Here is a 24,809-nt window from a genome sequence, read left to right as displayed (position 1 = left end):
TATAAGAAACTGCTTTTCTGTAAGTAAGCAGCCATTTAAAAAAAGAAAGAAAGAAATGCTTTATAGTGGAACGTAAATTGAGCTAATGTACAGAGAAAAAATGTAATTACTAAATATAAGAAATGACTCATGTTGGTTGGATAGAAATTCTGATTGATGAGATACAATTAAATATTGAGTTAATCATTTTACTTATTTCTGACCTAAGAGTGATTGTTATAAATTTTGAGAGTTCACCGAGTCCCCCTTCTCTAGAAATGTAGAATTACAGATTCATAGGTTTTTGTTGTGAGTGGGATGGCCTTTTAGTGTCATTGAATTCATCTTCATTTTATAGATGAGGAAACTGAAGCCTAGAATAGTATAATTAAAGTATATTCACTTAATGGCAGGGCTAGGACCTAAATGACACTTCAACCCCCAGTACACTTCTTTTTCCACAATATCACAAATACCTACTATGAATATTTTAATAATTGTGTTAATTAATCAAAATACCTGCTTCCTTTTTACTATTAGGAGGATGCTAACCATAATTTTATTCTCCAGTACTTACTTTGTTTGGCTTCCATATGGATCATAACCCTTTTTTTAGCATTTGTAATTATTAATATTGCAGTTTATTTTTATTTAATTTGTTAGTAATTACAAACAACTTAAATAAAATTAAAAATAAACTGCAATATTAATATTAAAAATATTAAAACTGCAATATTAAAAATTCACTCTAGGGGCATTTAGTAATTAAATGCCCCTAGAGTGAATATATCCTAGTTAAAGAAGCACAGCATTAAAAATGATTGAAAGGAATTGTTTTGATAAACATATTTTTGTAAAGTCTTGTTTTCCTTATAAATTTATCTTATTAATTTGGTAAACTGTTTAATCTGTTAAAAGTTTGGTTACTGTCACTCTACATATACTGAATAACTCTAAGTAGTGTTAGCTTTTGCTTGTGTTTGTCATTTTTATGTAATAAAATTAGTGTTTCTATTTTTCAGGTCATGTATTTAGAAGATTTTAATGAAGGTGCTTTATTTTCAAATTTGACTGCAGGCCCATATCCTCTAATTATTACAATTATAATACTCACACTTAACAGTATATTCTATGTCCTCTTGGCTGTCTATCTCGATCAAGTTATTCCAGGTATGCAGGTGGTTATTGAATTTTACTTTAAAGATTTTTTGGCTTTTTTACTCACATAGGGTCAGCTTAATTTTAAGTTTTTTTGTTTTTTTGTTTTTTCCCTAAGCAGGGTACCCTAAGTCATATTCATTGTTAAAGCTTTTAATTTGATTTTAAATAGGTATATTTTATACCTTAGGCTGTAGCCACTTGTGACCATAAAGAGATTGTGTAAAAAGAGAGCAGTTTGTTTTGAAAGCGTTAAGTGTGTAGTGGATCTTAACTTGGTCCCTCTTTATATCAGTCTTTTAAAATTAAGTATTTTATTTTACCCTGTAAGGTCCAAACCTGTGAGCCACTTGTGACCATAAAGAGATTGTGTAAAAAGAGAGCAGTTTGTTTTGAAAGCGTTAAGTGTGTAGTGGATCTTAACTTGGTCCCTCTTTATATCAGTCTTTTTAAATTAAGTATTTTATTTTACCCTGTAAGGTCCAAACCTGTGAAGTGATCTCGTAACTCTTTATCTTCTGTCCACATCTATAGCCAATATAGCAAACTCCTATAGATTCAATAGTAGTATTAAGTATCTAGCACTTTTTCTTTTCCCCTTGTATTCCTCATTACCTGTGCCTGTATTCTACACCTGGGCTGTCATATATGGTAACTACTAGCCATGTGTGGCTTTTAAAATTTCAATTGATTAAAATTAAATCAATTAACAATTTATTTTTTTCAGTAGCACAAGCCACATTCCAAGTGCTCACTCAGTAGCCATATATGGCTGTTAGTTACTAAATTGTATGGTGTGATCTAGATGTTCTATGGAACATTTTCACCATTATGAAAGTTGTGCTGTGTAATACTACTCTAGTTTAGGGGTTCCCGACTTCCAGGACAAGGACCTCAGTAGTTGCCTCTTAGGAACAGGGCTGCACAGCAGGAAATGAGTGGTGGGCAAGCAAGAGAAACTTCATATGTATTCACAGCTGCACCTCATCGCTCACATTACCACCTGAGCTCTCCCTCCTGTCAGATCAGCAGTGGCAGCATCAGATTCTTATAGGAGTGTGAACTCTATTATGAAATGCGCATGTGAGGGATCTAGGTTGTATGCTTCTTTTTCTTTTCTTTTCTTTTCTTTTTTTTTTTTTAAGACAGGGTTTCACCATGTTGGTCAGGCTGGTCTTGAACTCCCAACCTCAGGTGATCCGCCCGCCTTGGTCTCCAAAGTGCTTGGATTATAGGTGTGAGCCACCACGCCCAGCCAGTTGTATGCTTCTTATGAGAATCTAATGTCCGATGATCTGTCACTGTCTCCCATCACCCCCACTTGGGACCATCTGGTTGCAGAAAAACAAGCTCAGAGCTCCTACTGCTTCTATATTATAGAGAGTTGTATAATTATTTCATTAACATTACAGTGTAATAATAATAGAGTGCACAATAAATGTAATACATTTGAATCATCCTGAAACTATCCTTGCCCCTTGTCTGTGAAAAATTGTCTACCATAAAACTGGTACCTGGTGCCACAAAGGCTGGGGACCACTATTCTAGACCATTGTAGTACCTCTCATCTAGTTATATACCTCAAGTCTGTCTGAACACTTCACCTCTTTTTTTGAGATTTTTATTATTATTATTACTGTTTTTTGTTTCAATAGGGTTTTGGGAGATAGGTGGCATTTGGTAACATGAATAAGTTTTTTATTGCACTCATCACCCAAGCAGTGTACACTGTACTCAGTGTGTAGTCTTTTATCCCTCTCCCCGCTCCCACCTTTTCCCTGAGTCCCCATCATCTATTGTATAGTTCTTATGTCTTTTCATCCTCATAGCTTAGCTCCCACTTATGAGTGATAATATATGATTTTTGGTTTTCTATTCCTGAGTTACTTCACTTAGAGTGATGGTCTCCATTTCCATCCAGGTTCCTGCAAATAGCATTATTTTGTTCCTTTTTATGGATAAGTAGTATATATGGTATGTGTTTGTTTGTGTGTGTGTGTGTGTGTCACATTTTCTTTATCCAGTCGTTGGCTGATGGACATTTAGGCTGGTTTCATATTTTTGCAATTGTGAATTGTGCTGTTATAAACCTGCATGGGAAAGTATCTTTTTCACAGAATGACTTCATTTATTCTGGGTAGACGCCTAGGAGTGGGATTGCTGGATCAAATTGTAGACTTACTTTTAGTTCTTTAAGGAATTTCCACACTGTTTTTTTATGGTGGTTTTACTAGTTTACATTCCTATCAACAGTGTAAAAGTGTTCCCTTTCACCACATCCACACCAGCATCTATCACTTTTTGATGTTTTGATTATGGCCATTCTTTCAGGAGTAAGGTGATACTGCATTGCACTTTTGATATGCATTTCCCTGATCATTAGTGATGTTGAGCATTTTTTTGTTTGTTGCCCATTTGTATATGTTCTTCTGAGAGTTGTCTATTCATGTGCTTAGCCTACTTTTTGATGGGATCATTTGTTTTGTTCTTGCTGATGTTTGAGTTCCTCGTAGAGTCTAGGTATTAGTCCTTTGTCAGTGTATATATTGCAAAGACTTTCTCGTACTCTGTGGGTTGTCTGTTAACTGCTGATTATTTCTTTTGCTATGGAGGTTTTTAGTTTAATTAAGTCCCATCTATTTATCTTTGTTTTTGTTGCATTTGCTTTTTGGTTCTTGGTCATGAAATCTTTGCCTAAGCCAACATCTGGAAGGGTTTTTCTTATGTTATCTTCTCGAATTTTTATGGTTTCAGGTCTTAGATTTAAATCTTTGATCTGTTTTGAGTTGATTTTTGTATAGGGTGAGAGATGAGAATCCAGTTTCATTCTTCTCTATGTGGAATGCCAGTTATCCCAGCATTTGTTGAATAGGGTGTCCTTTCCCTACTTTATGTTTTTGTTTGCTTGCTGTTAGAGCAGTAACAGTTGCCAGTGGGAATGCCACATACTGGTAAAATAAATTGGAATCCCCTGTACTTGGCATCAGATTCCTTTGAAACATGGCCAATCTAGAAGAGTAGACATTTGAAAAAAATAGAGTGTAGGTATTTTGAGGGGAAAAAGGGAGAAAATGGAACATGTTCTGTGGGCAGTTATCACTGTATGCTATTGCTTCCTTCCCTCCCTCCCTTCCTTCCTTCTTTCCTTCCTTCCTTCCTTCTTTCCTTCCTTCTTTCTTTTCTATTCTTTTCTTTTTCTTTTCAGTCAGGATCTTACTGTGTTTTCCATGCTGGAGTGTAGTGGCACAATCATGGCTCACTGCAGCCTTAGTCTCCTGGGCTCCTGTAATCCCCTTGCCTCAGCCTCTCAAGTAGCTGGGACTGCAGGCATGCACCACCACATCTGACTAATTTGTTGTATTTTTTGTAGAGACAAGGTTTTGCCATATTGCCTAGGCAGATCTCAAACTCCTGGGCCCAAGCAATCTGCCAGCCTCTGCCTTCCAAAGTGTTGGGATTATAGGTGAGAGCCACCATGCCTGGCCTCACTGTATACCATTTCCAAGTCTAATATTTCTATCCTGCTGCTTTGTTGCTCCCCCTAATTCTAGAGTCTTTTCCACGAAGCATGTTATTCTTCTAGATACTACTTGTTTTCAAAGACCATTTAAGGTGGTGCCCATTCAAGTCTTCAGTGCATTCTGCCTGTGTTGTGTTCTTTGCCATTTGCTATCTACTTGTACTCATAAAGGTATTAGTTTCTTTAGCACAGAAAATGTGTTTTATTCACCTTTACATCACCCTATATTCTCCAAAACTCTGAAACTATTTATGGACTAGAATTATTTATCAGTAAAACTTTGATTTATGTAATATTGATGTAATACTTTACACCTAAACTTTATTTCCTTATTACTTTTAAATGACAAATGAAAATTGTATATATTTATTGTGTACAGCGTGATGTTTGGAAATATATATATGTTGCAAAACGGTACCTAAACTTTAGATGAAGGTTGTCATATGTTTCAAATACTGTCTTTATGACTTAAAAACTAATGATAACTCAGTTTTTTAATGTTTATTTTTCAGGGGAATTTGGCTTACGGAGATCATCTTTATATTTTCTGAAACCGTCATATTGGTCAAAGAGTAAAAGAAATTATAAGGAGTTATCAGAGGGCAATGTTAATGGGAATATTAATTTTAGTGAAATTATTGAGCCTGTTTCTTCGGAATTTATAGGAAAAGAAGCCATAAGGTATGATTCAATCTTTGGCAATTTAGGTATAAGAACTGCTGATGGAACCTGCTGCATTTAAATCCTATTCTTTAAATATGTATGTAAATTTGGTATCTTAGATTTGGTATGTATGCCATGATTTTAAAACATTAATAGGGCTGACTTCTCTTTTTCTTATTTTGTTTGTGACCATTTAGAATAAAGTTGGTGCTAGTTTTGAAATTTTATGTTTGTTTGTTTGTTTCTTTCTTTCTGTCTTTTCTTTCTTTTCTTTCTTTCTTTCTTTCTTGATAGAATCTTGCTCAGTCGCCCAGTCTGGAGCACAGTGGCACAATCTCGGCTCGCTGTAACCTCTGCCTCCCAGATTCAAACAATTCTTATGCCTCAGCCTCCCAAGTAGCTGGGTCTACAAGCATGTGCCACCATGCCTGGCTAATTTTTATATTTTTAGCAGAGATGGGGTTTCACCATGTTGGCCAGACTGGTCTTGAATTCCTGGCCTCAAGTGATCCACCTGCCTTGGCCTCCCAAAGTGCTGGCATTACAGGTGTGAGCCACCCCACCTGTCCCTGAAATTTTATGTTTGAATGGAAATTTTTAAAAGTAATAAAACCTGATGTTTATGCAATTAAATAATGTTTATAGATTTTCCCATTATGTAGACTGAAACATGATAAATATTAACTCTATAATTTTATTCATGCTACTTTGTCTTATACAACATGTTAAAGTGTCTTCTGTTAATTTTATAGACTTCTAGGGTTTTGTGACATAATTAGAATATTACATTAATTTTTTTTTTTTTTTGAGATGTAGTTTCACTCTTGTTGCCCAGGCTGGAGTGCAGTGGTGCAGTCTCGGCTTACCGCAACCTCCACCTTCTGAGTTCAAGTTATTCTCCTGCCTGAGCCTCCCAAGTAGCTGGGATTACAGGCATGCACCACCACGCTCTGCTAATTTTGTATTTTTAATAGAGATGGGATTTCACCATGTTGGCCAGACTGGTCTTGATCTCTTGATCTCAGGTGATTCGCTTGCCTCAGCCCCTCAAAGTGCTGAGATTACAGGCGTGAGCCACCACGGCTGGCCTACTTTAATTTTTAAGAACCAAAGAAATTCATTAGTGTTCTTGCTAGGTCAGTCAGTACCAAATTTAGAAATAAAATAAGGAGAAAGAAAATAAAATGAAATAAAAAAGTGAAGCATAATATTTTTAAAATTTAAGAAAAATGTAAAAATTCCAGAGAGAATCCAAATACTTAATATGTAATTTGTTGGCCATTGGTTTCCTTTACCAAGGGTAAATTTTAACTGATTAACAAATCATTTCCTTGAAAAAAAAATGAAAAAAAAAAGTTAGAATAAGAAAAACACTTCACATTTATTAATGGTTTGAAATGTGTGCTGACATGAAATAGTATCTGTTTTTATATCCCCCTTCACTGATGTAACAAGTGTTTGATAATCAGAAATAAAAGAAATCCATAAATTGGCTTAAATCAAATGTTTCACTTAGTTTTAGAAGCTGAGTTGGCATGAAAAATGAGTCAGTGACACTTAGAATGGAAAGAAATACTGTGCTTTTCTCTGGCAGCTTCTTTAAAATAATTTTATAATTGATCTCTGAAAAACACAAGTATGAACTGCACCAGTTCACTTACACATGGATTTTTTTCAATAAACATTGGAAAATTTTTTGGAGATTTGCAACAATTTGAAAAAACTCGCAGATGAACTGTTAGCCTAGAAATATTAAATAATAATAATAATAAGTTAGGTATGTCATGAATGCATAAAATATTTATAGATGTTTGTCTATTTTAACATTTACAATCATAAAATATGCACAGATCTATTCTACAAAGTTATACTTTATCAAAACTTAATACACGTGATTCTGACAGACCATACATTATGCCAATGCATGGTTGAGAGAAAGTAAACAAATGTGAAGATGCAGTATTAAATCATAACTGCACAAAGTTAACCACAGTATTACTGTACATTGTAATAATTTTGTAGCACTTTCTTTTCCTGTGATGGTGAGCTTAAGTGTTCCAAGTATATACTTCAAATGCCTTGAGATGACTCAAATTATTTCCTTGTGAGCAGTTCATCTCTCCAGTAAATTGCATATCATGATAAAAATTAATGTCTCAGGGTTCTTGCTTATTTTTTATCATGTTTAGTGCAATACTTCAAGCTTTGAATAGCATTATGGGATACATAGGAATTGCCACTAGTGATGCTGGAAGTGCTCTTAAGAAGCAGAGAAAGGTCATGACATTATAAGAAAAAGCTGAACTGCTTGATACATATCATAGATTGAGGTTTGAGAGTACAGATGTCTGCCATTTTGAATAGACTATGTATCTTATTCAACTTATAAACAGATGGTGTAAACCAGGCATCCCCAAACTACGGCCCGCGGGCCGCATGCGGCCCCCTGAGGCCATTTATCCGGCCCCCCGCCGCACTTCAGGAAGGGGCACCTCTTTCATTGGTGGTCAGTGAGAGGAGCACAGTATGTGGCGGCCCTCCAACGGTCTGAGGGACAGTGAACTGGCCCCCTGTGTAAAAAGTTTGGGGATGCCTGGTGTAAACTGATAGCATCGATAAATATAGTATAGTACTGTAAACATATATATTTTCCGTATAATGTTTGTAACATTTTCTTTCCTCTAGTGTACTTTATAAGAATATAGTATTTAACATTTAAAACCTGCAAAATATATGCTAACTCACTGTTTATGTTATCTTCAGGGCTTCCTATCAACAGTAGCCTGGTAGTAGATTAGTTTTGGGGGAGTGAAAACTTTTTTGTGGATTTTCAACTGTGTAGCAGGGGGAGTTGGCACTCCTAATCTGTGTTTTCAAGCATCAGTTGTATAGTTATTATCAGCTTTCTTTGATTCATTGTTTTAGTTGGAAAGTACTTTATTATTATTTTATTCTTATAAAATGTGATAGCTTTGATAAAAATATTATACATGTAAACACATATAAATTGCTTTAAATAATTAAAATATAAAACTCCATTTTTCAGAATTAGTGGTATTCAGAAGACATACAGAAAGAAAGGTGAAAATGTGGAGGCTTTGAGAAGTAAGTAGCTTTCCCAGTATTCAGGCCATAGTATTAAAGTACAAATAGAAAAATAATTTGCATAGCTTGTGGGAAATTTAAACTTCTCTACCAAATTTTCTGTCTTGCTTTTTTTTTCCCCCCCGAGTTGGAGTCTGGCTCTTGTTGTCCAGGCTAGAGTGAAGTGGCACGATCTCAGCTCACTGTAACCTTCGCCTCCCGGGTTCAAGTGATTCTCCCACCCCAGTCTCCCAAGTAGCTGGGATTACAGGCACCCGCTATCATGCCCAGCTAATTTTTATATTTTTGTAGAGTTGGAATTTCACCATGTTGGCCAGGCTGGTCTCAAACTCCTGACCTTGGGTGATCTGCCCGCCTCAGCCTCTTAAAGTGCTGGGATTACAGGTGTGAGTCACCACACCTGGCCTCTGTCTTGCTTTTTGAGATAACTTCCATTTATGTGATTAATATTTAATAACATGAAATTTGTAAAAGTAAAAAATAATATCTATTAAGATGAAAAATAATTATTTGAATAAGCCTATGTCATTATTTTATTTTATTATTTTGCATGTATACAATACATGTTAGTTACTTTTTAAAAAATTTGTTTGGCCTATTATAGGGTTTTTCAGCCTCAGCCCTACTGACATTTTTGTCCTGATAATTCTTTGCTGTAGAGAACTGTTCTTTATTGTAGATTGTTTAGCATTGTGTCAATGTGTTAGTCCCCAGAACCAAGAGATTACACACACACACACACACACACACACACACATACACACACACACACACATAGTATGAGTACAGGGTGGGGGATTAGGGGAAGTTTGTTTTAAGTAATTACTTCATGAGATCGTGGGCCTGGTAAGTGCAGAAATCTAAAAGGCAGGTTGGAAACTCAGGCAAGAGATGAAGTTTCAGTCTTAAGTTAAAAATCTGTAGAGAGGCTGACAGGCTGCAAACTCATGTAGGAATCTATTACATTCTTGAGGTAGGACTCTTCCAAGAAACCTCAGTTTTTTCTCTTAAGGCCTTCAACTGATTGGATAATGTTTACCATTATTATCAAGAGTAATCTAGTTTAAGTCAGATGATTATAAAAGTTAATGACATCTACAGCAACATCTACATCAGTATTTTACCAAATAACTGTACACTGTAGCCTAGCCAGGGGGACCCTGAAAATTAACCTTCACCAGCAGCATCCCTGGCTTTGATCACCAAAGAGAGAAGGAGTTCTGCTTCAAGAATGTAACACATTCTTGCATGAGTTTCCAGCCTGTCAGCCTATGAATTTTGGACTCAAGACTGCAACTTTAATTTTTGCCCAAGTTTTCAACCTGCCCTACGTATTTTCAAACTTACTAGACCCCACCATCTTTTGAAGCAGTTCCTTAAAATAAACCTTCCCTAATCCCCCAACCCCACACTCATACTTGTTCCATTGTGTGTAGTCTCTTGGTTCTGGAGACTGACTGACACACTGATAAACATTCCTAGCTTCTGCCCACCATGTGCCTGAGCAAACCCCCTTTCCTAGTTGTAACAACCAAAAATGTCTCCAGGCTTTACCAAATGTCTGCTAGGAGACAAATTAAAGAATAAAGTAGGTATAGTGGTATATTAATAGGGTTTTAGTTTGCATTTGCCTAATGTTATTAATCACCTTTTTATATGATTATTGGCATTTGGAGGTTTTTCTTTATTAAACACCTATGCAAGTTCTTTTCACATTTTGGTTTTTAAAACCTTTGTTAGATACAGGTATTTAAATATTTATCTCAGTCTGAGGCTTGCCTTTTAATTCTAGTAATAGTGTCTTTTGATGAACGCAAGTTCTTAATTTCAATGAAGTCCAGTTTATGAATCTTTTCTTTTATGGTTATAGTGCTTTTCAAGTCTTTTTATTCAACATTGGAAATTATGTGTGGCCTCAAATGTAAAGTTACTGTAATAACTAATTAATTATAATAATAATTATAATAACAATTACAACTAATTGTTTCTAATGCAAAGAAGCAAGAGAATGAAATAAAAGGCATCCAGATTGGAAAAGATGCAGTTAAATTATTTATGTGCAGTTGACATAATAGTCTGTTTTTAAAATCTTTTAGATCAACAAAGAAAATAGTGGAACTAAACAGTGAGTTTTGCAAGATGATAGGATACATGATAAATAATGGAAAAATCAATTATATTTCTATATGTTACCAACACATAATTGGAAATTAAAATTAAAAATAGCATTTAGCATAAAAAATATCCTTACAGGTAAATAAGACAAAAGATATAAAAGATATATCCTGAAAAGTACAAAACATTGCTGAGACAAATTAAAGAAGACTGAAATAAATAGAGAGAAATATCATGTTAATGGGGCAGAACACGTAACATTTGGTTATTGAGTTCCCTTTCATCTTTTAACTTAGATGACTGGCCTTAGGATCTGAGACTTTTTCCTTCTTGTTTTATATTTTAGCCCTCTTAGCCTAGTTTTTGTTGTTGTTTGTTTGTTTTTGAGACAGGGTCTTGCTCTGTCCCCCAGGCTGGAGTATAGTGGCACAATCTTGGCTCATCACTGCCCTGACTTCCTAGGATCAGGTGATTCTCCCACCTCAGCCTCCCGAGTAGCTGGGACTACAGGTGCCACCACACCTAGCTAATTTTTGTATTTTTTTAGAGACAGGGTTTCACCATGTTGCCCAGGCTAGTCTCGAACTCCTGGGCTCAAGTGATCCTCCCGCCTCAGCCTCCCGAAGGGTTGGGATTACAGGCGTGAGCCACTGTGCCTGGCCAGCCTAATTTTTTTACCAAGCCATTTCTGCTTCGTCATTTCAGATCCCTGTCTCCTGTCTTCCTTTAGTCCTTTACATTATCCATTCAGTGATATTGCTTCTTAAATCTAACCTTTCAAACCATTTCTATAGTGTTAACTGCTTTTTTTTTTTTGCCAGTTTATTTAAATGCCTATAAATATCCTTGGGAACAAATTTTTGTTTGTTTTAATTCCCTTGGCAATGCCCAAAAATTGGGACACAGAAAACTCCCAAATATTTTGTATACTCCTAAATCTTACCGTATGAATAAATAAAGCTGATTTTTATTTACTTTCCTTACTGTTATTGACTGTAACAAAGAAGCTATTTTACCTGCTATAAAATATGCTGGTAACTTTAAATATGTATTTATAGATATATCAACTTGAAGATTGCGCAGTTATTATGAATTATCATGCATAGCTGGACAGACATAAAAATCACATTTGAGTCTTTTTTTCTGAACTAGATTTGTCATTTGACATATATGAGGGTCAGATTACTGCCTTGCTTGGCCACAGTGGAACAGGAAAGAGTACACTGATGAATATTCTTTGTGGACTATGCCCACCTTCTGATGGTGAGAGTTTTGTGTCTTAGAGGAAGAAAAGACACTTACATATATATTTAAATGTGTGTGTGTGTGTGTGTGTGTGTGTGTGTGTGTGTGTGTGTGTGTTTAAATATGTTGAATAATTCTTGTCAGTGATTAGGACCAACTTCTATATCCGTAAAGGTGTTTTCTTTTTTTCTTGACTACACATGTGGTTGTTTTTAGTAGAAGATAAAAATTATTCTATCATGTTTAATAAAGTAAAAAGGATCTAATTTTGTACATATTTCTATATATATACACACATACAACATACATCTGTATGTTGCGTATGTGTGTGTGTTTATTCATCATTTTCAAGGAAGGATAAATGAGTAACTTATTGGAAATTAAATCAGAGCTATAGACTGGGATTGAGAAAATGAATATAGATATCTAGATATATAGGAGTAGTTCAAAAGGAAATAATCATAAATGTTCATACTATCTTCTAAAATAGAATTTTAAAGGCATACCTCAAAAGTATAATTTTGATATGTGATTGTTCTTTAGGCAAGAATTCAATACAGTAGCTCCATATTTTGACAGTAATTAGAGTGGCAGTACAATAAATATTTTACTTTACTAAGGGCCTGAATTGTATTGAATCTGCCTTTCAACTCTTTAAATATTGTTTAACTTTTAAAATTAGTTTGGTTTTGTTATTTGTCTTTAGTTGTATCACTTTTTGATGGTAGCCATATCTTACATTTATATAAGAATTTATGATTTTTCTTATGATTCTTCATAATATATGATTGTTTTGATTTAATAGTTCTTTAGTGGGATATATTAGTGTTCACTTTATAGAAAAGGAAAGCTGGAATTAAAAGAGATTAAGTAATTTGGCCATGACCACACAGCTAGCTAGGATAAAATTTATAGTTCTTTAATCACTCCACTATTGCATAATGTCCACAAAATTGTTACTGGAATACAAGTGTAAATAATATATCAATAGATATACATGTTTAGCATCAAGCTTTTAGTTTCTTGATTTTCCCACTATGTTATATGACCTATAAGTGATGGAAAATGAGATAGAAATATAAGTGGATGCAGATCATCAATAACATGGAAAAGAGGGTATATTGTGTCTTGTAAATTTATATTAATTTTTTAACTTATATGTCTATTATAACTAAATAACTAAGTTTCAGGATACTTCAAACCATACACATTTAAAATAATTAATGTACATTTAAATATATATTTTGCTTTTAGGGTTTGCATCTATATATGGACACAGAGTCTCAGAAATAGATGAAATGTTTGAAGCAAGAAAAATGATTGGCATTTGTCCACAGTTAGATATACACTTTGATGTTTTGACAGTAGAAGAAAATTTATCAATTTTGGCTTCAATCAAAGGGATACCAGCCAACAATATAATACAAGAAGTATGTTATTCATATAGAAATCTGCTTTTATTTTCTGTAATTAATAACCTTTTGTAATGACTTGTGCAATAAAAATATGCTTGCAAATCTAAATATAACACTTGTCTCAAGCCAATAAACAGAAAGCTATTACAAAGAATTAGACAGAATTTGGAGTAAATATTTTAGCAAACATAAAAGTTTGTTTCATCTGGAGGATGCTTGTCTGCCATACTCCTCCCTTCTCTTCCTCTCATCTCCTCTACTCTCTCCTACTTCCACACAGACACTAAGAGCCCTCACAGTGATCCCTTCTACTCAAGAAGATAACAAAAGTAAAACCTTTCCCTCAAGAATCTTGTTACCTGTTGTTTTCATAATTATATATGAATATATGTCAAAGCAAGTTCCATGCTAAAGGAACATTTTAAAAGTTGATATTAAAATTATTTAAAAACATATGTTACTTAAATATTTAACATATTAAAACTTAAAATATTTAAAAAGTAATATTGATAATTACATAAATGATATGATTTAAAAATAACATTAGTCATGCTTTACTTTTACAGGTGCAGAAGGTTTTACTAGATTTAGACATGCAGACTATCAAAGATAACCAAGCTAAAAAATTAAGTGGTGGTCAAAAGAGAAAGCTGTCATTAGGAATTGCTGTTCTTGGGAACCCAAAGGTAAATAAATATTAGTTTTACAAATGAGATTATTTTAAATTATGTCAAATTAAAAAGCAGGTTATAGAAAGATATGCATTATGTAAAGGTTAAGTATATACATAAAATATATGCTATTAGGGATGTAATCACAGTAATAAGATTTTAAAACCAAAGTCAGAAAGATGTATAACTTTTTTTTTTTTTAATTTTTAGTAGTTTTTGAGGTACTAGAGCGTTTTGGTTACATGGATGAACTATGTAGTGATGAATTCTGAGATTTTAGTGTACCCATCTCCTGAGTAGTTTACATTGTACTCAATATGCAGATTTTTTTTTATTCCTCACCCTCCTTCCACCCTTCTCTTTCTGAGTTACGACATTTTTATGATAACTAGTTACTTTTAGGAAGGAGAATGGAAGAATAGACCTTAGTTATGACTGCTGTGCTTGCTTGCTTTCCTTCTTTCTTTCTTTCTTTCTTTTTCTTTCTTTCTTCTTTTTTTTTTAATCTGTAGAGATGAGATCTTGCTATATTGCCTAGGCTAGTCTTGAACTCCTTATCTCAAGCAATCCAGCTGCCTTTGCCTTCCAAAGTGTTGGGATTACAGGCATGAGCCACCACGCCTGGGCTCCATGTTTTATTTCTTTAAAAAATTATCTGAAGAAAACGTGGCCAAAAATAACATTGCTGAATTGGAATGGTAGCTTTAGTAGTATTACTCTCTTGTTCTCTTTAGTTTAAAAATATATTTGTTATAATCAAAGGAATAATTCAGTTTGTCACTGTCTTCTGCTTTGATTTTGTATATATTTGTTTTATGCTGTTCTCTGTCATAGAAACAGATAAACAACTGATGTACTTCTTTACACAAGGCGTTAAAACTAACAGGTTCATGCAGCTAGGATGACCATCCTGGGTTTAGTGATGCCCTAGGAAAACTCATAGGACTCAGCACATAGTCATACTCATTGCTATGATTTATTATAGCAGCTAGAAAGATCTCCTATTGATTCCCACCATCTTGCCACATTCTCCCTTGCTGTTGCAACTGGGGAATGATTCTGGATCCTGGCTTTATGTTACTTAGTCTTCCTCTCAGCCCCCATCACCATGGTTTTTTTTTTGTTTTTTTTTTTTTAAATTAAAAATAGTCTTGAAACAAATTGTTTCCCTTGAACTAATATAAAACCATATATTCTTCTCCAAAAAAGCAAGTGTTACATCTATAAATGTAATTGTTAAGGATAATAACAATATACTTAATGTTGTTATTTAGATTATTTATCTGTCATTATGCTTTTGTCTTATATATCACAGACAGTCTTTTGGAATTAAACCAGGGAAAATATTCACATGACAAATTTATAATTTAAAAAATTTATGTGAGTGCAACTATGAATGAAAAAAGAAATCTGATCTATTATATTCTGATTGAAAATAATAACTTGGAGCAGTTTTTTAGTGTCTACATGCATTTTTAATATTTAGTTTTTCTGAGGATTCTCTTTTTATACAGATACTGCTGCTAGATGAACCAACAGCTGGAATGGACCCCTGTTCTCGACATATTGTTTGGAATCTTTTAAAATACAGAAAAGCCAATCGGGTGACAGTGTTCAGTACTCATTTCATGGATGAAGCTGACATTCTTGCAGGTGAGATTTTTGCTTTATTTTTGAAGGCTGAGATCATGGGCCAAAAGGAAGATAGACATAGAGATGCTAATCCCTGAGGTATAAATAGAGAAGCTTTTACCTAGAGGTATATTTCCTTCACAAAAAAAGTTTTAAAAATTTTAAAGTGATATATTTTTTGTGTTGAGCATCTCCAAGACCATTCCAAGTTTAATGATGTCCTAGGAGAACTCAGAGGACTCAGCACATAGTCATACTCGTGGCTGATTTATTACAGCAAAAGGATACAGAGCAAAATTAGCAAAGAGAAAAGGTATATAAGGCAAAGTCTAGAAGAAACCAGATGGAAGCTTCCAAGAGTTCTCTTCCAGTAGAGCAGACAGATGTACTTTAATTTCTTCAGCATTGAATTGTAACAACATGTTTGAAATACCTACTTGGGTAAGTTAGTATATACTCAATGTTCAAGATTCTTACTGGGTGCTGGTCACATAAGCATTTCTGCCTAGCACATACCAAAGTTTCAGATTCCCAGAAGTAAAAAAGGTATTCAGCATAAACCACATTGTTTGTACAGTTTAGGCAGTGAACCACCCTTATTTGTTTTGAGAATAGTAGGAATCCTCCCAAATCCAAGTTCTCATCTAACAGCCAAGGGCCAACCTTGTAAGCAGGTCTAAGGATAGAAGCCTCCGACCTGCTATGTTAACTCTTTTCTGCACAATTTTATATATATACATACATACAAAGAATCAAAGTTAAAGTCAACACATCACTTTTAATAGCTATGACAAGATACAGAAGTTTGAAATTCTAGAGCAACTTCTGTCTGCTTATAATTATAAGCTAATAAAATTGGGCAAGTCATTAATGTCTTTAGTAGTATCTTTGTTTTAAAAAATCCAACAAACTAATATTTGTTCTTCTTATTCTGTTGATTTTTGGAGTTATTTCTACATTTGGTTATAAAGGAAATTGTGAAAGTGCTTGCACTGGTAAGGCTTTTAGGAAAAATCAGATATTTGGAATAATAAATGGCAATTGGACTCCAGAGTCAGACTGCTTGAGTATACTTCCTGGCTTTGTTACTTAATAGCCACATGAAACATATATAAGGAATCTATTTTCTTTTTGCCTTAGTATTCATATCTGAAAAATAGTTGATAATTTTTTATGTTAAAAAACGTAAAAGTAATTGTGTTACTTTGTTGTCAAGAAAAAAAGAAATTGCTTGTAGACCTCCTGAGAATAAGGCATATATTTATGTTTGTATACATTCTCAGGTTCTTTTCTAGTTTCATCCTCATAAGATTGCTGTGATGATTAATGATATCATAACATGGATGGCTTTAATATGAGAAACCATAAAACATAAATGCCAGTTATTAATGCTGTTGATAACTTAGAAATTGAAATGTAAATATTTATCTGCAGATAGGAAAGCTGTGATATCACAAGGAATGCTGAAATGTGTTGGTTCTTCAATTTTCCTCAAAAGTAAATGGGGGATTGGCTACCGCCTGAGGTATCATTGAGTTTTATTAACATTATTCTATATTATACTCTTGATATACTGTTATTATTTTGGAGTCTTGCTGTTGTATGCTTTGACCATCTTTGATGGCACTAAATTTAATTTAAAGCCTTTATAATTTACTTTTGGCTGTTTATTGTGTAATCATTAATTGTGATTTTTGGTATTCTCTAGCATGTACATAGACAAATTTTGTGCCACAGAATCTCTTTCTTCACTGGTTAAACAACATATACCTGGAGCTACTTTATTACAACAGAATGACCAACAACTTGTGTATAGCTTGCCTTTCAAGGACATGGACAAATTTTCAGGTATTACTTGCTCTGTCTCTTGGTGTTTGAATTGGGATCTTACACTGGGAATAGATTTTATTGATACCCTTTTTGTTTCTGTCTCCACGTAGTATTGCCATGCTCCCAGGTGGCCAGAATTAATATTCTGTTTCTGCTTTATTTTGTTTTTGAAAACTAGAAAAAATACAGTGAATTTTTTTTGTTGTTACAAACACCATGTAAGAAATGGTAACTAATATATTAAATACTTAAGAAAATGTTAAAAAACGTAAAAATAATTGTGTTTACTTTGTTGTCAAGAAAAAAAAGTTGCTTGTAGGCCTCCTGAGAGTAAGGCATATATGTATGTTTGTATACATTCTCGGGTTCTTTTCTAGTTTCATGATTTCATAATGAATTACATGACAAATCCTTGAATCCTTTTAATTGAGGCTTATTTTTTAAATTTTTAATGAGGAACTCAAACTCAGTCTCCTTCCTCTGTTTAGGAATTGCATGATAGCCAAAAGGATGTTATTGATATAAGTATATTGTGCAGAATTTTCATAGCATTTATCTCATAATCAGAAAAATTAGAAAAAAAAAAAAAGAAATCACAAATTAAGTGGACTGAAGTACACTTGCCAACTTAATGTGCTCTGCCTATCATTCTATCTACTTATACCTACCTACCTCCTATTCTTTGGTAATGTTTATATAGTGCTTATTTTCTACCAAATGCTGATCTGTGCTTTTTGCAATTATTAGTTTATTTCATTATCCCAATATTTCAATAAATACATGAGATAAGTACTATTATTGCTTTCATTTTGCAAATGAAGAAACTAAGGCACTTGCCCAAGGTAACACAGGTAGAAAGTGGTGAAGCTGAGTCTTGAACCCAGGCAGATTGATTCCAGAACTCCTGTTTTTCACCACCATATTTTGTTTGTTGTCTTTTATATTTCTTTGATAAATTGTTATGGTATTACACTGGATTTCACAGTGTCTTCTGGGATCTCCTGCAGGATGGACCCTAAGACCTCTTAAAGGAATTCACAATGTCAACAGTTTTTCTAATAATAACAAAATGTTATTTGTCTTATGGACTCTCAGCTTCTCATGATTAGACAGTGTTTTCAAGAAACTGCATAATAAGTAATATCACTACAGACTGAATGCAGAAACAAGTATGAGAACCTATCAGTCCTCTGTTAAGACAGGCATTAAAGAGATTTGCAGAAATATAAAACAATATTCTCTTCTCATTATTTTTGTTTTAAAAAATGTAGTTTTTAAAAATAAAATTGTGCTAACCTATAATAGGTTTATTTTTATTTTTGAAAGAGTAAGTATTTAAATGATTTCTGTATATTTTCTAGTATACATATTTATTTTAATGTTTACTATAGTAACATTCTCAATTTTAATTTCAAATACTGTAAAATTTTTGTTAATTTATAATATGATAAATATCTAATAGGTATATTCTCATAAATAAAATTTCTTTGAGCTCTGTAATATTTATAAGAATGTTAATCCTGTTCCTTAGGCACTATCACAGCTCACTACAGCCTCAAACTCCTGGGCTCAAGTGATCCTCCCACCTCAGCCTCCTGAGTAGCTAAGACTACAGGCTTGCATCAGTATGCCTAGCTAATTTATTTTTATTTTTTATAGAGCTGGGTCTTGGTATGTTGCATAGGCTGTCCATGAACGTAACCTATTTTTAAAGGATATTTTACAATAATTTATGATAATATGCTTAACGATATACTATTCTTTCATTTTTTTTTTCTTTCAGGTTTGTTTTCTGCCCTAGACAGTCATTCAAATTTGGGTATCATTTCTTATGGTGTTTCCATGACGACTTTGGAAGATGTATTTTTAAAGCTAGAAGTTGAAGCAGAAATTGACCAAGCAGGTAAAAACAGAACTAACGAAACATTTTAGACAATAAACCAGACAGATTGTGAATAAGACAAAAATTATATAAATGCCAACTTTATATTATTTTTGGGAAGAAAGGGTAGAAATAAATAACTAAATAAGTAATGAGATACTGATAATGATAGGAGTTTTGCAGGAAATAATGAGGTGGTCTTAGAAGGCAGTGAACTTAGATTATATCATCAGGAAGGACTTTGTTGAGATGATACTTGACCTGAGGCCTGGGTAACAAAAAGATCAAGTAGGTGAATATTTTAGGGCAGAAATTTTAGATAAAGAGAACTGCAACTGCAAAGTTACTAACTGAGGAATGAATTGGATGTCTTTGAGGGATACAAAAAGGCCACCGTGGCTGGCGCTGTGGTGGAGTATTACACGACCAGGTCAGGAGGATTCTCAGAGGGCTAGATCATGGTTTGCCTTTGAACACCTGGAAAACAATTTCATTTGTTTTCTGATTGTAATGTGAAGCTATCAGAGAGTTTTAAAGCAAATAAGTCACATGATCTGATTTGAATTTTTAAAAATACATTCTGGTTGTTGAATGATGAGAGGATTGTAAAGCAAGTGTGGAAGTAGTAAGACCAGTTAGGAAACTGATATAATTAATACTACCTTGAACTAAAGTGGTAGTGAAAATAGGGAGGCCAGGTGCAGTGGCTCATGCCTGTAATCTCAGCACTTTGGGAGGCCAAGACAGGGAGATTGCTTGAGCCTAGGAGTTCCAGACCAGCCTTGGCAACATGACAAAACCTTATCTTTACAAAAAAAACACAAAAAATTAGACAGGTGTGGTGATGTGTGCCTGTAGTCCCAGCTACTCTAGACACTGAGATGGGAGGATTACCTGAGCCCAGGAGGTCAATGATGCAGCGAGCCATGGTTATACCAGTACACTCTAGCCTGGGCATCAGAAAGAGACCATGTTTCATGTTTCAGAGAGAGAGAGAGAGAGAGAGAGAGAGAGAGAGAGAGAGAGAGGAGGGAGAGACGGAGGGAGAGACGGAGGGAGGGAGAGAGAGAAATAATATGAAAAGAACAAATTTGGGCTATATTGGTGGTAGTGGTGATGAGTTGCTGATAGATTGAGTGTTAGGGGTTCAGGACAGGGTAGAATGAAGAATAATTCCTAAAACCTTGGCTTGAGAAGTGGGAATGAGATTGCCATTTCCTGAAAATAGGGGAAGAATAGGTTTGTGGAAAGAAGCAATGCAGGCATGAATTTTTTTTTCTTTTTTCTTTTTTTTTTGAGGTGAAGTCTTGCTCTGTCACCCAGGCTAGAGTGCAGCGGTGCAATCTTGGCTCACTGCAACCTCTGCCTCCCAGGTTCAAGCGATTCTCCCTGCCTCAGGCTGCCAAGTAGCTGGGATTACAGGTGACCACCACCACGCCTGACTAAGTTTTTTATTTTTTAGTAGAGATAGGTTTCATCATGTTTGTCAGGTTGGTCTTGAACTCCTGACCTCAGGTGATCTGCCTGTTTCAGCCTCCCACAGTGTTAGAATTACAGGCGTCAGCCACCACGCCTGGCCCAGTCATGAATTTTGACTTTATTGTTTGACATTCTTCTGGAGCTAAATGAACATGTTAGGACCGAAGATACAGATTTGGAAGTTACTCATAGACAGTTGGTGCTGTGGAGTTGGATGAAATCCCTTAGTTGGGTAGGTAGTATAGATAAGAATTGAGGGTCAAGTCCTCTGAGTAAGGAGTGGAGGAGGAGCCAAAAAGGGCTGACCATGAATGAGCAATTATTACTCTATTTTTTCATGAAAGAGTGGAAATGCAAAATTCTAGAAAAATGATGTTTTTGGGAAGAGGAAGTGGTGAGTTATTTGTTGATTGTTGTGAAGAATAAGATGAGGACCAAAAAGGTAGGTTTGGTAACGTAGAAGACAGTGAGGGATTTGTTAGAGTGTAAGAGTGGTGATCTTGACAGAACAATTTCATGAGGCATTAGGAGCAAAGTTGATCTGTGTAGTTTATGGTGAGAACATGAGTTGAGGAAACTTTCTTATGATCAAAGGTTAGCAAAATGTTTGTGGTGGTAGGTGAGGATAGCAAAGGAAACCAGAATGTTAGTTCACAGTTGTTAAAAGAGTTGAGATGCTGCAAATACACATTTTGCATGAATGCTCAGTGGCTAATGATTAAAATCATTGTGAGACCAAAATCAATAATCAAGCTGAATATATCATCATGAAGTAAGTTTGCATTATATTATGCTAAGCTAAACCTGGAACTTAAAAAAAATTAATAGAATTTAATTATTCATAGTTTGGTAGTCAAATTTTAAAAGATTGGCCTTATTGTGTGGGAACAATAATTTGTTAACATTGCTAACTGTAAAGTTGCGCCTGTAGTCCTACGTTTATGATACCAGATGCTCACTTTCAACTGCAGTGAGGAGAAGCCATGTATTTTTGAGTTCTTAATTTTTCTTTTGTTATAATGTCTGGATCAAAGAAGAATTATCTGAAAATTAATGTATGTGATTTTGTAGTTCCTCCTTCTTTCAAAATTTTTAAATGATAGAAGTTGGCATTCCGCTTTTAGTTCATCCTCACAAATTGTGGAAGAATCTAAAATAAAATTTTTTTATTGAAAGTGTTATGGCCTTAATGGAATTCAATAACTAAAAAAGAAGTAGGTCTCCCAAATTTGTTTTAATACCATCAGTATTAGTATACTGAACAACTGCATAAAAATTAATATTATATAGTCTTACTTCTTTTTATGTTATTATCTAAATTAAAAATATATGGATTGGCCTAAAAGTTATAATGTTCTTCCTAAAGTCATCTAACTAGTACATTCTCTTTAATATTTTCATTAACTGGCAGTGTCTTTCTGCATCTAAAGTTCTGAATGTCTGTTTTTGAGTTTAAAATAAACCTCAATTGTGTAGTATTTTATTCTTGCCATTAAATAAATAAATGTTTATGGTTTAATTGGTAGAATTTTATAAAGTACATGAATACATTTTTATTCCAAATGCATTTGGAATGTTTAACTGTGATTGAAATGAATATTAAATATTAAAATGAAATTTGAATGACTTACCTTATTCACATTACTGAATTTGTTATACCTCTTAAGTATTGGGCTAATAATATGATCACACTGTCATTGATCATGTACAACCTCAGTAATAACAAGAAATTATACTGAAGTAGGCGTTTGGCTCTTAATACTTCCAAAGATTAAAGATGAAGCTGAAGAGCAGAATTTGACTGAAAACTGAACCTGAGGCTAAGTTTTAATTGAGAAGTAATGTAAAGCCAGGAGAGGACTGTGAAACATGGAAATAAGAGCGAAGCCTAGTGTATGTCAGGACATGATGTTAGGTTATATTCAGAGAGGAAAAGTTCACATAAAAAGTTGGATATTTTACAGATACAGAGGTAATAAGATCTTAAATATGGACATGCATCCAGTTTGTTTTTGAACTAGTGGAATTATACCATGTGTCTCTTTTGCATTTGTCCTCTTTTACTCAATATTATATTTGTCCTCTTTTACTCAATAATATGTTTACTCAATATTACGTTATATTGTTATGGGTACAGTAGTTTAATTCCATTAGTTTACACTATTCTGTTATATTCCTATGTCACAATTATTCATTCATTTTCCTGTCAAGAGACATTTGGGTTCTTTCCAGGGTATGGATATTCCAGTTAGGGCTGTACTAAGAATATTTTTGTACATGTGTTTTGGAGAAACCTATATTCATGTCTCTGTTGGGTTCATACCTATTGGGAATCTCTTGAGTCATAAGATATGCATATGTTCAGCTTTAATAGATACTGCCAGAATATACGAAAGTTCTGTTTGTTCCACATAACTGCCAGGCCTATGCTTCTTTAAATTTTCCTGCTTCAGAAAGATTTTATTTTTTTAAATGAATATACTGAAATGTTTGTTTTGTTTTGGGAAATAGATTATAGTGTATTTACTCAACAGCCACTGGAGGAAGAAATGGATTCAAAATCTTTTGATGAAATGGAACAGAGCTTACTTATTCTTTCTGAAACCAAGGCTTCTCTAGTGAGCACCATGAGCCTTTGGAAACAACAGATGTACACAATAGCAAAGTTTCATTTCTTTACCTTGAAACGTGAAAGTAAATCAGTGAGATCAGTGTAAGTATAATTATCACTTATACCTGATGAATTGTTTTTTAAGGATGCGAATTGGATTTACCATCTTAATTTTTAAAATGTTAACATACGTAAATAATTTATGTAGTTTTAAAAGATTACCACTATAATTTCACAGTGTTAGAGAAAATAAATTACAGTCATTTCATCAAATACCCTGTCTTACACTTTACAAAATAGCATTTATTGTCTCATCTATAAAGTGAGGAAATAACAAATATTCCCTAATTGTATAATTTTTGAATTACTGTCATTGTATCTTTTTCTTTCTTTTTCACCTGGGAGCACAGATTCAAGTTTCCCTGAATATAGTAATACACTCCCTATTGTATCTTACATTTTATTTTGCATTTCTATTTTTTCACTATTTTTTGCTTCTACTAGTTAGTTTTTATAACTACTTTTTGTAAATAGCAGGAAAAATGAATTTTATCTCTATCATATGAAGAAACTGAAAAATAAAGAAGGCTCTGTGGCTAGTAGATCTAGGATCAAAATGACATCTTTGACATCTTCTCAAGTTAGCTTTAGCCTTTCTCAGTTAGGTTCTCCTAGGGTACTAGGCACTAAATTATTTGGAAATGACATTAACCACTTTCATATACCACACACCTATCTTGTGAGGTCCAAAATGGTAGTAGTAATAAGGCTTAGTAAGAATAAGAATATTGTTATATATTTGAAATATGCTAAATTTATATGCTCTTCTTTGACCAAATTCATTGTGAAACAAATGTCACATATCTGATTTATTCTTGTGTCGACATTACTGAAAGAAAAATGTTTATTTAAATCAGCATATTTCAGTTTATTTAATTGAATACTACTCTCATAAAATAGTCTCTGAAAAATAATTAAAATACCTTATTCAGCTTTGACTGCCATAACAAAATACTGTTTACTCGGTGGTTTAAACAGAATAAATTTATTTTCTCACAATTCTGATGGCTGAAGGTATGAGATGAGAGTGCCAGCATGGTAAGGGCTTTCTTCCTGGCTTGCACCATCTCACTGTGTGCTCACATGAGCTCTTTGTGTACACTGGCATGCATTCTCTGGTGTCTCTTTTATAAATGTACTAATTCCATCATGAGGACCCCACCCTCATGACCCCATCTAAGGCAGATTACTTTTCAGAAGTCCCATTTCCAAACATCATCATATGGGAGTTAGGACTTCAACATATAAATGTGAGGAGGTACAAACATTCAATCCATAGCAAAATGTGTTCTATGGTCAAATACATTTAGGAAATATTCCTCTTCTATTCCTTATATTATAGAGTTATTCATTAGCATAGAAAAACACATGAGATATTCTGTGGTAAACAAATTCCTTCAACTTTGTTTAACCTCATGTTTCCAAGTATTATGTAATCATGAAT

The 24,809-nt window shown here is 33.9% G+C and overlaps 1 protein-coding gene across 3 annotated transcripts in view; it reads left to right on the top strand.

The window, feature by feature from the left end:
* ABCA5 (ATP binding cassette subfamily A member 5) overlaps positions 1-24,809 on the top strand; it is a 108,520-nt gene that overhangs the window by 25,419 nt on the left and 58,292 nt on the right. For all 3 annotated transcript variants that reach the window (XM_074388890.1, XM_039475831.2, XM_074388889.1), the window contains 11 exons: positions 1,002-1,149; positions 5,170-5,338; positions 8,367-8,425; positions 11,693-11,803; positions 13,040-13,215; positions 13,767-13,886; positions 15,386-15,524; positions 16,938-17,028; positions 17,212-17,351; positions 19,117-19,236; positions 23,206-23,407. In XM_074388890.1, the coding sequence (XP_074244991.1) occupies positions 1,002-1,149; positions 5,170-5,338; positions 8,367-8,425; positions 11,693-11,803; positions 13,040-13,215; positions 13,767-13,886; positions 15,386-15,524; positions 16,938-17,028; positions 17,212-17,351; positions 19,117-19,236; positions 23,206-23,407 (1,475 nt within the window). The remainder of the gene's footprint in view (positions 1-1,001; positions 1,150-5,169; positions 5,339-8,366; positions 8,426-11,692; positions 11,804-13,039; positions 13,216-13,766; positions 13,887-15,385; positions 15,525-16,937; positions 17,029-17,211; positions 17,352-19,116; positions 19,237-23,205; positions 23,408-24,809) is intronic.

The sequence above is a fragment of the Saimiri boliviensis genome, chromosome 17 (genome assembly GCF_048565385.1).
Source record: "Saimiri boliviensis isolate mSaiBol1 chromosome 17, mSaiBol1.pri, whole genome shotgun sequence".
NCBI classification, from domain to species: Eukaryota; Metazoa; Chordata; class Mammalia; order Primates; family Cebidae; genus Saimiri; species Saimiri boliviensis.
This window is presented reverse-complemented; position numbering and strand designations above follow the sequence as displayed.